Source organism: Gobio gobio (assembly GCF_949357685.1).
Source record: "Gobio gobio genome assembly, chromosome: 5".
NCBI classification, from domain to species: domain Eukaryota; kingdom Metazoa; phylum Chordata; class Actinopteri; order Cypriniformes; family Gobionidae; genus Gobio; species Gobio gobio.
In genome coordinates, this window is record NC_137101.1 from 22,721,441 (window position 1) to 22,733,822 (window position 12,382).

At 40.9% G+C, this 12,382-nt stretch overlaps 1 protein-coding gene across 1 annotated transcript in view; it reads right to left on the reverse strand.

Annotated features, from left to right (window-relative positions):
• ppfia2 (PTPRF interacting protein alpha 2) overlaps nt 1-12,382 on the reverse strand; it is a gene marked incomplete at its 5' end in the record, with an annotated part of 199,406 nt that overhangs the window by 8,332 nt on the left and 178,692 nt on the right. Inside the window, 8 exons of the mRNA XM_079817863.1 lie at nt 157-213; nt 3,508-3,664; nt 4,115-4,183; nt 4,261-4,436; nt 4,547-4,644; nt 4,737-4,912; nt 6,110-6,142; nt 11,353-11,415. Coding sequence (XP_079673989.1) covers nt 157-213; nt 3,508-3,664; nt 4,115-4,183; nt 4,261-4,436; nt 4,547-4,644; nt 4,737-4,912; nt 6,110-6,142; nt 11,353-11,415 — 829 coding nt within the window. The remainder of the gene's footprint in view (nt 1-156; nt 214-3,507; nt 3,665-4,114; nt 4,184-4,260; nt 4,437-4,546; nt 4,645-4,736; nt 4,913-6,109; nt 6,143-11,352; nt 11,416-12,382) is intronic.

A 12,382-nucleotide genomic window follows, 5' to 3' on the forward strand; every position in this document is an offset into this window, starting at 1 on the left:
CTCCAAATCACTGTTGACATACACTCGACAGGTACATTTGACGGTTGAGAAAGGACAGGAGACGTTGAGAACACGTAAGGGGGGGATACGAGCACACTGCACTGTAGGGACGGGGGTTGGGAATGCCACACGTTTGGAGGCGCTGTCGTATCTGACCTTGAAACCAGTCCAAATACATGTCGTCAGGACTGTCGTCCATCGCCTCGTACAGGACTACCCGGCAGCGGTCCATAAAAAAACAACAGAAACACAGTCAACCTTGTGTGTGTGTGTGTGTGTGTGCATCTGTCTGTCCGTCTCGAGGTGAAGCTTGTGTGTAACTGGCTATGTTTGGAATAGTGTCTCACCGTACTACTAATAATGTTTCAGCTTTTAACAAATTAATACATGGAATACCCTGATAACCTATTATATTGGCCAAAATATGTATTCGTGGATTACTTCACCCACGTCTGAATGGGCAAAAACACCACAGCAGTCTTTTCCTGACACAAAAAATATTCTATCATCTGCTCTACTTTCATAGAGCAACTCTGCAAATTACAATGATTTCTCAAATATGTGACAATCAAGACTGGAGTAATGACTGCTGGAAATTCAGCTTTCAAATAATACCAAAGCATAGCATACTACACACTAAAGCTACACAAATACATCACACTATAGATAAATACATTCAGATTATTTTACATATGTATCTAATATATTTATTTTTAGACTAATTCTAACAATTGAACATTACAGTATAACTGAAAGCCAGGACTAAACTAAAAAAATTAGCAAATATCAGCTTTTATTCATTATTTATTAACAATTATCAAACATTACAAAACAACTTTCAATTTAAGTGTTCTTACAACGGTATTTGCAATATTTCAATCCTTTATATCACATTTAGCTGTGCCTTTCTATATGGTTTGTTGACGTTTCTGTCAATAACTCGGAAAAATAACTTAAACCATTTGATTTCAATACACTTACACCTGCATGACTTAATGCATTGAATAACAAGTATTAATTGCATAAATTACCATTCTTTTTCCCAGCCCTGAACTGTAAAATAAGTTTTATAGTAGCACAGGCCACACAATTGTAGCACAAGTATAAAAAGTCTGTCCCATCTCTGAAAACAAGAAGTGCGGTTATCGCTTAAACAGGCATGTGACTGACGACGCACATTATTGTTCCATACAGGGCACACAAAATACAAACCTTGACAAGAAATGTTTTTACACAAATTTCAAAACATTTCAAAACAACATCCATCCATTTGGCTGAGAACTTTATAATACCACTTGGTTTTCCTATCAAGAAAGGTCTAACGTTTTTTTTTTTTTTTTTATATATATATATATATATATAATATGTACCTCCTGTACACTTCTCGACAAACTTAATGAAATGCATGTTTACTTCACATTTCTTTAGAGAGAGAAAGTATAATTTTTCAGATTTTCACCCAAAATAGGGTGTTGTTAGCATTATTGTGTCATGTGTTTCATTCATACTGGTAGCCGGAGGGCGCCCTCGTGCTGAAAGTCCACAAGTAAGACGCATAGAATTCATAAAACTTATGATATTCGAGGAAATAGGCTTCCAGCTATCGCTGTAGCAGAATAAAACACAGACAGACGTTTCGACTGATTAAACATGAAGAGAATAAACATACAATTGCAACAGTAGATAGATTATCTGTGTTCTAGACATCTCGGTTACTTTCATAAGAATAAAGTATATTTTTAATGCAATGCTAATCGACATAGCCTTTATCGCTGTATAGAATATTAAAATATAATTTCTGCCTCATTCTGTGATATAAAACCATGTTGCATCACAAAATGAAGTTATTTCAAGCACTCGACAGACGTTGTGAAAGGGAGTTTGGAGTAAAACGCCATTAAATGTTAGATTAACCTCATACACAAACAAGCACGCAACAAACGCTCACTTCACACAAACAAACCACTCTGTCTCACACACGTGCAAATAATCACGTGTGCAACTGTGTTTATTTTATTAAATCACAACTTTTTCATAGCAGCTGTACAGCCCTGCGCACGCGCACACACACACACATATATATATGTACACACACCGATCAGGCATAACATTATGACCACTGACAGGTGAAGTGAATAACACTGATTATCTCTTCATCAAGGCACCTGTTTGTGGGTGGGATATATTAGGCAGCAAGTGAACATTTTGTCCTCAAAGTTGATGTGTTAAAAGCAGGAAATTTGCATGTGTACGGATTTGAGCGAGTTTGACAAAGGCCAAATTGTGATGGCTAGACGACTGGGTCAGAGCATCTCCAAAACTGCAGCTGTTGTGGGGTGTTCCCAGTCTGCAGTGGTCAGTATCTATCAAAAGTGGTCGAAGGAAGGAACAGTGGTGAACCGGCTACAGGATCATGGGCGGCCAAGGCTCATTGATGCACGTGGGGCGCAAAGGCTGCCTGCGTGGTCCGATCAAACAGACGAGCTACTGTAGCTCAAATTGCTCAAGAAGTTAATTCTGGTTCTGATAGAAAGGTGTCAGAATACACAGAGCATTGCAGTTTGTTGCGTATGGGGCTGCATAGCCACAGACCAGTCAGAGTGCCCATGCCGACCCCAGTCCACCGCCTAAAGCGATGGACATGTGAGCATCAGAACTGGACCACGGAGCAATGGAAGAAGGTGGCCTGGTCTGATGAATCACGTTTTCTTTTACATTACATGGATGGCCGGGTGTGTGTGCGTCACTTACCTGGGGAACACATGGCACCAGGACGCACTATGGGAAGAAGGCAAGCCGGCGGAGGCAGTGTGATGCTTTGGGCGATGTCCTCCTGGGAAACCTTGGGTCCTGCCATCCATGCGGATGTTACTTTGACACGTACCACCTACCTAAGCATTGTTGCAGACCATGTACAGCCTTTCATTGAAACGGTATTCCCTGGTGGCTGTGGCTCTTTCAGCAGGATAATGCGCACTACCACAAAGCAAAAATAGTTCAGGAATGATTTGAGGACCACAATGAGTTTGAGGTGTTGGCTTGGCCTCCAAATTCCCCAGATCTCAATCCGATCGAGCATCTGTGGGATGTGTTGAACAGACAAGGATCCATTGAGGCCCCACCGCAACTTTCAGGACTTAAACGATCTGCTGCTAACATCTTGGTGCCAGATACCACACCGCACTTTCAGGGCTCTAGTGGAGTCCATTCCTCAACGGGTCAGGGCTGTTTTAGCAGCAAACGGGGGACCAACACAATATTAGGAAGGTGGTTATAATGTTAGGTCGGTGTGTGTATATGTATATATAAAGCTAAATAAATAATATTTCATTCAACAAAGTCAATCAAGTAAGCAGTGAGCACAACGCTAGTATTCCATCTCAAACATAGCCTCCGTTTCACAGCACTTTTAACCACGTGCAGTTTCCCCCCTAGCCGACTTTTGTGCTTTGTTTGTCCACATCTGCTACGGATAGTACAGTGTGAATTCTCGTGCGCGCATCTCACCCTCTGGTGGCAGTCTGCGTGAGTGTGCGGAGGTGGCAGTGAGGCGAAAGCCTGCGGGCAGGGTCTCTGCTGAGCCGGGCATCATGCTGATCCCGTGGACGTCCCGCGGAGGAAACTGCCTCCTCCACGACGGCCCTCTGAAGTCTTTCTCGTCGCACTACGGATGGTCCAAAGACAAATTTAGACCAAAGTGCTTTTTTGCACTGCAAATAATTACATAAACTATATATGTGCTTTTAGCTTTGCTGTGCGATTGATGTAAGCTTACATTGGCACAATGCACTGTCAAGGTCAGTGGAAAAACAAAACAAAAAAAAAACAAAATGTTGATTAAATTCTAATAAATATACCTAGAATTTATGAATCCTCATAAGCTTTTCAGTCATTTTTTTAACCTAGATTTGTATTTTTATGCAGCTCGACTAAAGTATACAACACCCTAATCTCAAACTCTTTCAAATTTCAGCCTTCTTGTGTTTAGTTTGGAACTTTTAGACTATGAAGAAGTTACAGCAGTACACAGCAATGCAGGTCAATAAGGATTTAGAACAAACCGTTGTCGATTGTTCGGTTCTAAAAAAACAACAATAACAAACTAGTGCTTGACCTCATCTAATCGCCTCTCTGTTCCCAGTGCCAGCAGATTGTTGTACTCTCTTTCAAGGATTTGTCTAGCCTGTGGGAGAAAAGAGACAATTAAATATTATTCCCTCAAAATAAACATGGTGCGTGTTTGTGTGTGTGGAGGGACACCTGAGTGTTTTGGTTGGGGATCTGCAGCAGCAGGGCCATGCTGCTGTAGTCAAAATTGTCGTCGAGTGCGATGAGCGCCCCGTGCACGCCGCTCTCCATCAGGATGTTGGCGTAGTCGCGGAGACCGATGCTCTGGATCCAGCGAATCACCCGTTCGTTACTCCACACCAGCACGTCTATGCCAATACAAACACGAAATCCTAGTGGGTGTTCTTGTTCATTCGAATAAACACAAACACATTTGCTGGCGGCCCCGGGGCACTGTTACAGAGTGGCTTCTACCTACCTCTTATCTCGTGCTGACTGCTCTCTCTGCGTCTCTCCAGCTCCTTCCTGTCGTAGTTGAGCTTCTTCAGACACATAATGCCGTATTGGAGACTGGTTCTGTTACAAATGATACGTAGATATTACAATCAACGCGAGTTCAAATGTAAAGTATATGAATCGTTTGACACCAATGTTCTTGGACTGCTGACCTGTGAAAACTGTCCACCATTTTTAAATGCACTCTGAGGTCCTTTTTGGTGAGGTGGTCCAGCATGCGCGCGTCCACCAAACACTCCATGAAGTAGCTGCGGTACTGAGGTAGACCAAGACTGGGTAGCCACTCGTTCCCGATCCACTCGTGGTTCATGTCCCCGTATGCCAGCGTCTACGTCGCACGCACGACACGTTACATTTAATGACCGTGCGTTTCAGACTAAAGGACTGAAGCTACTTTGTGTGGTCTACACACTTTTTAAAACCTTACTTGCATGTTCATTTGGCTGTAACTTCATATTTCAATACATTTATATCAATTAAACATTACATTTATCAAAATTCACTCTAAAGGCATGTTACAAAACCTGTCTGTGTCAAATAAGTGGGGGGAAGTACCGTTTTCCACACAATTAAAAATCAAAAACTGTTTTCAGCATTGACAATAATTAGAACTTTTATAAATAAATTAACACCAATAATAATTACTGAGCACCAAATCATTTGACAATTTAGACTTGAGTAATGGCTTTTAAAAATGATGCTTCAGTATCACAGGAGGAAAAATACATTTTCAAAAAAATTCAAACAGTTCTTTTAAATCGTAATAATATTTCATAATATTACTGTTCAAATAAATAAATGCAACCTTGGTAAGCATAACAGACTTTTTGAAACATTAAGCAAATCTTAATTATTTAAAACTTCATTCATGATAAAATTTTAGCAGATTCACTACTTTTAAACTAAAGGATGTGCATTATACGCCACAATTTCTGCATTTGCTTTATGTAAGCAGTATTTGGCGAATGGTTATATCACATCCCTTCCAGGTATCCTCATGTAGATATGAAACAAAAATTGCTGACTTTGACATATTCACGTCATAATGTGGATGTGACATCACACACAGACAATTAATACATTTAATGTCTACATTAATAATATGGTAACACTTTACAATAAGGTTGTATTAGTTGACATTAGTTAATGCATTAGGTAACATGAACTAACCATGAACAACACCTCTGTTCAGCATTAGTTCGTCTTTGTGAACGTTAGTTCTTAAATATCCAGCTGTTCATGGATTGTTCATGTTCACAGTGCATTCTACCTACCGTGCTATGTTAGCAAGATTTTAATAATGCATTAGTAAATGTTGAAATTAACAAAGATAAATAAATGCTTTAAAAGTGCAATTAATTATTAGTTCATGTTAACTAATGAACCTTATTGTAAAGTGTTACCATTTGGTTTCTGTACAGCTGCACCTTAGACAGCCATTGCAAATATATTTGCTAATGAATTTGAATACAGTAAGTGCTAGAAATGAATTAGTGTAGATCTGTGTGGACTGTTATACTCTCACCTGTGACCAGCTCCCCTCCTCTGACTGGGACTTCTGTGGAAGCACAAGGAAGTGTTGTATCAGAGTTACGTCTACAAATTGTTGCTTAACTGTATGTACGTCTGTTTACTTTTCAAAGCACATACATACACTATATTGCCAAAAGTATTGGGACACCCCTCCAAATCATTGAATTCAGGTGTTCCAATCACTTCCATGGCCACTGGTGTATTAAATCAAGCACCTAGGCATGCAGACAGCTTCTACAAACATTTGTAAAAGAATCTCAGGAGCTCTGTGAATTCAAGCATGGTACCGTAATAGGTTGCCACCTGTGCAATAAGTCAATTCATATGCGTCGGATGCGGTGGTGTAAAGCATGCCGCAACTGGACTCTAGAGCTCTAGACTCTGGAGTGACCAATCACGCTTCTCTGTCTGGCAATCCGACGGACGAGTCTAGGTTTGGCAGTTGCCAGGAGAACGGTACATGCCTGACTGCATTGTGCCAAGTGTAAAGTTTGGTGGAGGGGGGATTATGGTGTGGGGTTGTTTTTCAGGGGTTGGGCTTGGCCTCTTAGTTCCAGTAAAAGGAACTCTTAATACTTCAGCATATCAAGACATTTTGAACAATTTCATGCTCCCAACTTTGTGGGATGGCTCCTTCCGGTTCCAAAATGACTGTGCACAAGTGCGCAAGTCAAGTCAGATTTTATTTCTAAAGCACATTTAAAAGCAACAGAGTTGCGCCAAAGTGCTGTACAGTAAGACAATGTGCATATAAAAAGAAAGCATAAAAAGAAACAAGTCAGATACATAATATAAACACATTAAAAATCTACCAATAGCGATCGAATCAAAAGCCAGAGAGAACAGATGAGATTAAAGAGCTGATTTAAAGCTGGCTAATGAAGGAGCAGACCTCACATTGAAGGGCAGACTGTTCCAGAGTTTAGGTGCTGCTGCAGAGAAGGCCCGACCACCCTTAGTTTTACAGCGAAAATGTGGGTCAGTAAAAAGAAGCTGATTACAAGACCTAAGAGTCCTTTGGGGAGTGTAAGGAATCAGAAGATCACTAATGTATTTTGGTGCAACACCAGATATAAGAGCTAAGAGCCTTGTACACAAAAACTCCAACGATTCTGAACTTAACAGGAAGCCAATGCAAAGTCGCTAAAATGGGAGAAATGTGATCTCGCTGCAGCATTTTGAACAATTTTGCAGGCGAGAGATTATAGTTTGAGGTAAGCCACATTGAGCAAGGTCCATAAAGACATGGGGTGGGGAGGAACTTGACTGGCCTGCACAACCTGTCCTCAACCAGTCCTGACCTCACCCCGATAGAACACCTTTGGGATGAATTAGAGACTGCGAGCCAGGCCTTCTCGTCCAACATCAGTGCCTGACCTCACACATGCGCTGCTAGAAGAATGGTCAAAAATTCCCATAAACGCATTCCTTGGGGAAAGTTTTCCCAGAAGAGTTATAGCTGCAAAGGGTGGGCCAACTTCATATTAAACCCTACGGATTAAGAATGGGATGTCATTATGTGCACGTAAATGTAAAGGCAGGCGTCCCAAAACTTTTGCCAACATAATGTACATAGTTTTATAATAAGTCGCAAATGATCACCTAATGCTTCGGTTGCATCTGGCAGGTTTAAACATTTTTAAACATGTAACACACAACAACACACACGTTAGATGAAACTACAACAATGTAAGAAACTTGTCCTTGACCTCATCTCTCTGCATGCACATACAATAAAACACACAAACTACAACCCCAAATCCAGAAAAGTCGGGACATTTTGTAAAATGCAATAAAATCACAAATCTGGGATTTGTTAATTATCTTTCCTTTTCATGGATGTATGTATGGCCTTTCATATTCAGCTTTCAAGTCAGTTTTCAAAGTTTTTACTGACTAAGTGTATTTTTTAATATAAACAAATTTCGATTTTGATGGCTGCATCACACTCCAAAAAACCCTGAGGCAAAATTAAAGTGAAAAACGTATGGAATATCCAAGTTACACTCTTTTGACACTGTCCACAATAAGTGTCATGATTGAGTGTAAAAGGAGCATCTCAGTCTTTGCAAGCAAAGATGGGTCATGGCTCATCACTTTGTGCCAAATATCATGAGAGAATTTAGCCAACAAATCTAGACGCACCCAAGCGGCAGTAAATGTAATTTCCAGCCAGGGTCGTATAGCAACTCTCCGTGCTTGAAAAACCAAACATGCGAAAACGCATGGGACTCAGCCACAACCCGCTTGTGATTGTTGTCACCACTGATAGCGCTCTGAATGGTTGTAGTGCTATCCTATTGCGTGCAGAGGTCATTCGAAAGACAACCGTTTATCCCGGTGTGTTCCCAGACCCAACATCTTGATTGCGAATTGTCAAACAATTCAAAACATCTCCAAATGCAAGACTGCAAAGAATTTAGGTCTTTTATTTTCCACCATACATAATATTGTGAAAAGATTCATGGAATCCAGAGAAATCTTAGTACATGTAGGGCAAAGCAGGAAACATTTGGTGAATGTGCGCGACCTTTGAGCCCTCAGATGGCAATGAATGAGAAGCCGTCATGATACTCTGTTAAATACATCCACATGGACATGGGAGTTCTTTGAAAAACCATTGTCGCTTAGTCTGCTGCTGCTGCATCAAGAAATGCCACTTGAATCTCTGTTAAGCAAGGAGAAAGCTATACATCTGTTCAATGCAGACATGGCGCTGAACTCTCTGGGCCCAAGCTTGTCTCAAATGGTGTAAAAATGTGTGTTGCGGTCAGATGAGTGCACGTTTCAGCTTGTTTTTGAGAAAAAACAAGCTGACATCGAGTTCTGAGTCACTTATATGAAAGTTTCCATTCGGATGTTCATCAGTGACAGGTTTCAAAGCAAACATCTGTCATGGTGTCATCTACCATTGACGTGGAGGCATATACTGGGATTGCACAGATACTGCATATTACACATATACTGCCGTCAAGATGGCATCTTTCCTGGGAAGCAAGACAACGCCAGGCCTCATTCTGCACATGCTCATTCTTAGACAGTCTAGAAGGATGTGCTTGACTGGCCTGCCTGCAATCCAGATCTGTCTCTTATTGAAAATGTATGGCCCATCATGAAAAGGAGAATCAGACAACCATGACCTGCGGACTGTTGAGCAACTGAATGGCACTTGCAAAACTTCAACAATTAGTATCCTCAATTCCCACACATTTAAAAAGTGTAATTAAAAGGAAAGGTGATGTGACACAGTGGTAAACGTGCCCCCGTCCCAACGTTTTATTTAATTTTTGTTTATATTTACAAAATACTCAAAACTTTGAAAATCTTTGCACTTTTGTCAGTTCAATAAAGGTTCAAGAGAATTAACAAATCACAGACTTGATTTTTATTGCATCCCAACTTTTCTGATTTTGGGGTTGTGCATCAGATACACGGCGTGCATTCATCAGTTTCCATTCCAGAATCATGTTCTCTGTGATGGTTATGCTGATGAGGGTGAACCGTGATGATTTTATGAGGCTCGATGGAGAATAACAAGACCGCATTTATTCTCCTTTGACTGATTGCATTCCATTTGAACATGAGAACGTCACGTCCGTTCGGCCTCGCTTTTGTCACAGCAGTTCTATGGGAAATTAGGGCCTCTATTGCTGCTGGATGTGATTGATGGCGGTACGTATGAGCTGATTATGGAAGCGCAAATGCATTCAGACATGAACTGATGAAATCTTCCTCTGCCCAGTTAAAGGCCTGTGCCCGGTTGCATAAAGCACCTTAAGTTTTTCCCTCAAGTATGATACTTAAGGGGCGATTTCCCCTTACCTAAGAGAATAACTTAAGGGTGTTGCATATAATCTCTTAAACGGTTCTCCTGGGTAAGGGAAACATTTAAGTGTTTCACGACAGCGATCCTGGATTCACGTTATAAAAGTCTTGTTGCCATAGATATACGCAAAACACTAACAGTAATGGTGCGTTCACTTCAAACCTCAGGGTCTCAAAACTCGGTCCTGGAGGGCAACTGTCCTGCAGAGTTTAGTTTCAGCCCCAAATAAACACACCTGAACCAGCTAATCAGTGTCTTACTAAGACACTGATTAGATGGTTCAGGTGTTTTAATTGGGGTTGGAGCTAAACTCTGCAGGACAGTTGCCCTCCAGGACCGAGTTTGGAGACCCCTGCCAAACGTGAATAGAGCGTGAAATTCGCATCTAGTTTGACGCTTGAACTTTGAATGCATTCGCGCATCCAAAGCGAGATGGACACACGTACAAAGCAAACGTTTGAAGCGAAATTGACGCGCATCCTTTAGCACTTTACATACTGGTTGTGTGCGGCCGCGAAATTGAAAAATACTACTGTTATTGTGTCACAAAATGTAGTTTTAAGAGTTGTTCAGTCAAGAATGTAGTTGTTGAAAGCTCAAATCAGTGGTTTATTTGTAAAGATAGCGCCTATTTAAAAATGTTGTGAGATCACGCTCATGTAACCCTGGAACAGCCTTACCTCGGCTAGTCCTCCTGACTTTTGCCGCTGGTAAACGAGAAATGTTTAAATTCACAATCTATAGCTTCGGTTCTATTATATGAAACATACAAGTTAAAAGACATTAATGACTTGTTATAACGTCAAACGACTTCTTTAATTATGTGAGTTTCTTCATCTCATTCAGAAATGTACGTATGACTGCAAGTGTTCAGTGTCACCGTGGTTGCGATGTGTGACGGTCAAATCGGCATTTAAGGGGAATTCTAAGTGTTTATGACTTTTCACTTAAAGAAACCCTTAAGTAACACTTAAGGGTTTTTTTCTGCAACACCCTTAGGTTTAAGGGAAACATAAGGGCAAACTTAAGGGAAAATTACACTTAAGGTGGTTTATGCAACCGGGCTCAGAGCATGGAGTCGACATGAATTCCCATTCGCAAATCATTTTACTTCTTCAATTTGATGTATTTCCACTTTTGAAGTGGGTCAAAGTCACTCTCAAGAGCATCTTGATATCCGTTCCTTTTTCTGTTGTTATATTTTGCCATTATTGCAACTTGAACCGAGCACAATAACACCAGGAATGTGTACCACAAAAGGAAATAATCCGATTTCATGTCGACTTTCATGCTCTACCCTGATTCTGTGGAACAACAACATTTGCAAAAAGTGTCAGTAAGAGTAAGCAAAGAGCATATGGGTGGGCTTTTCTTCTGTTAAAACAGCTGAAAAGGATGAGGTGACTGACCGTTTTCGAGGGGGCGGCAAGGGTCTCCATTTCCTCGTGGGTTACCCACACATTACCCGACGGCTATGTGGGCGGCCCCAGAGATGAATCCGACAGGAAGGGCAAGCAGTGTTAAAGAAGAAGAGCAGCAGCACTGTAAGCCAATAGTGTTACAGCATCACAGTCAGATCATTAGCAAGACCCGCCCACAGAGTCAAAGGCCTGAGATACACACACAGAGCCACATGCGCACTGAGCACACGTCATCGGAGACAAAACATTGTTCTCTCTGACGGGACGGGAACCGCTGCTGAGGATGACAACTGCGTTTAGCATGCAAAATTAGCTGATGCCTCAAGTCTTGTGCACACTGCGCAATTTCGTTATTTTTTCTGCCCTTTTTTTGCTTGCGAGCTCGTTATTGTCTGAGCCTGTTGAGCACTTGTTTAAAAGTCAACGTAGCCTGTGCAACTTCAGAAATCAAAAAAAGAAAATATTTTACCATACAATCATGAAATTTTGATGCGTTCAAGTCCTCTTGGGAAGTTCGTATTTACAAGTTGAAAAGTCGTTCAAGTCACTTTCGTTGGAGCAAAATGGTGGTGTACCTTCTCTTAATTAACTACACGCAAATACTGCAATGTTTTTAAACTCTACTTCTAGACAATTAAGAACAAAGAATGTGCATCAGGTGTGTTTTTAAGTTTTGTATTAATTTATGAAGAATGCCATATTACAATGTTATTATGTTTTGAGCCTGACAATGTCACTGCTAAATAAATATTGTGGTATTCCGCCACGCTTAAAGAAAATCCCGAGCTTCCCACTCGTATTTTTGACTTTGTGGTGTCAAGTCAACTTGTAAATATGATCTTTTCGACACGACTTGAACGCAACATTTGTCTCAGGCCAGGTGTGGACAAAATCGTACAGTGTGCACCAGACTTTGTGTATAGAGTAGTTTGTCAGGAGATGCTTAAAGAAGGAGTGCATAAAAATAACTTTGAGAAAGAAAATCTTAAATAAGCTGCAGTTTGACTGCTGGGATGTG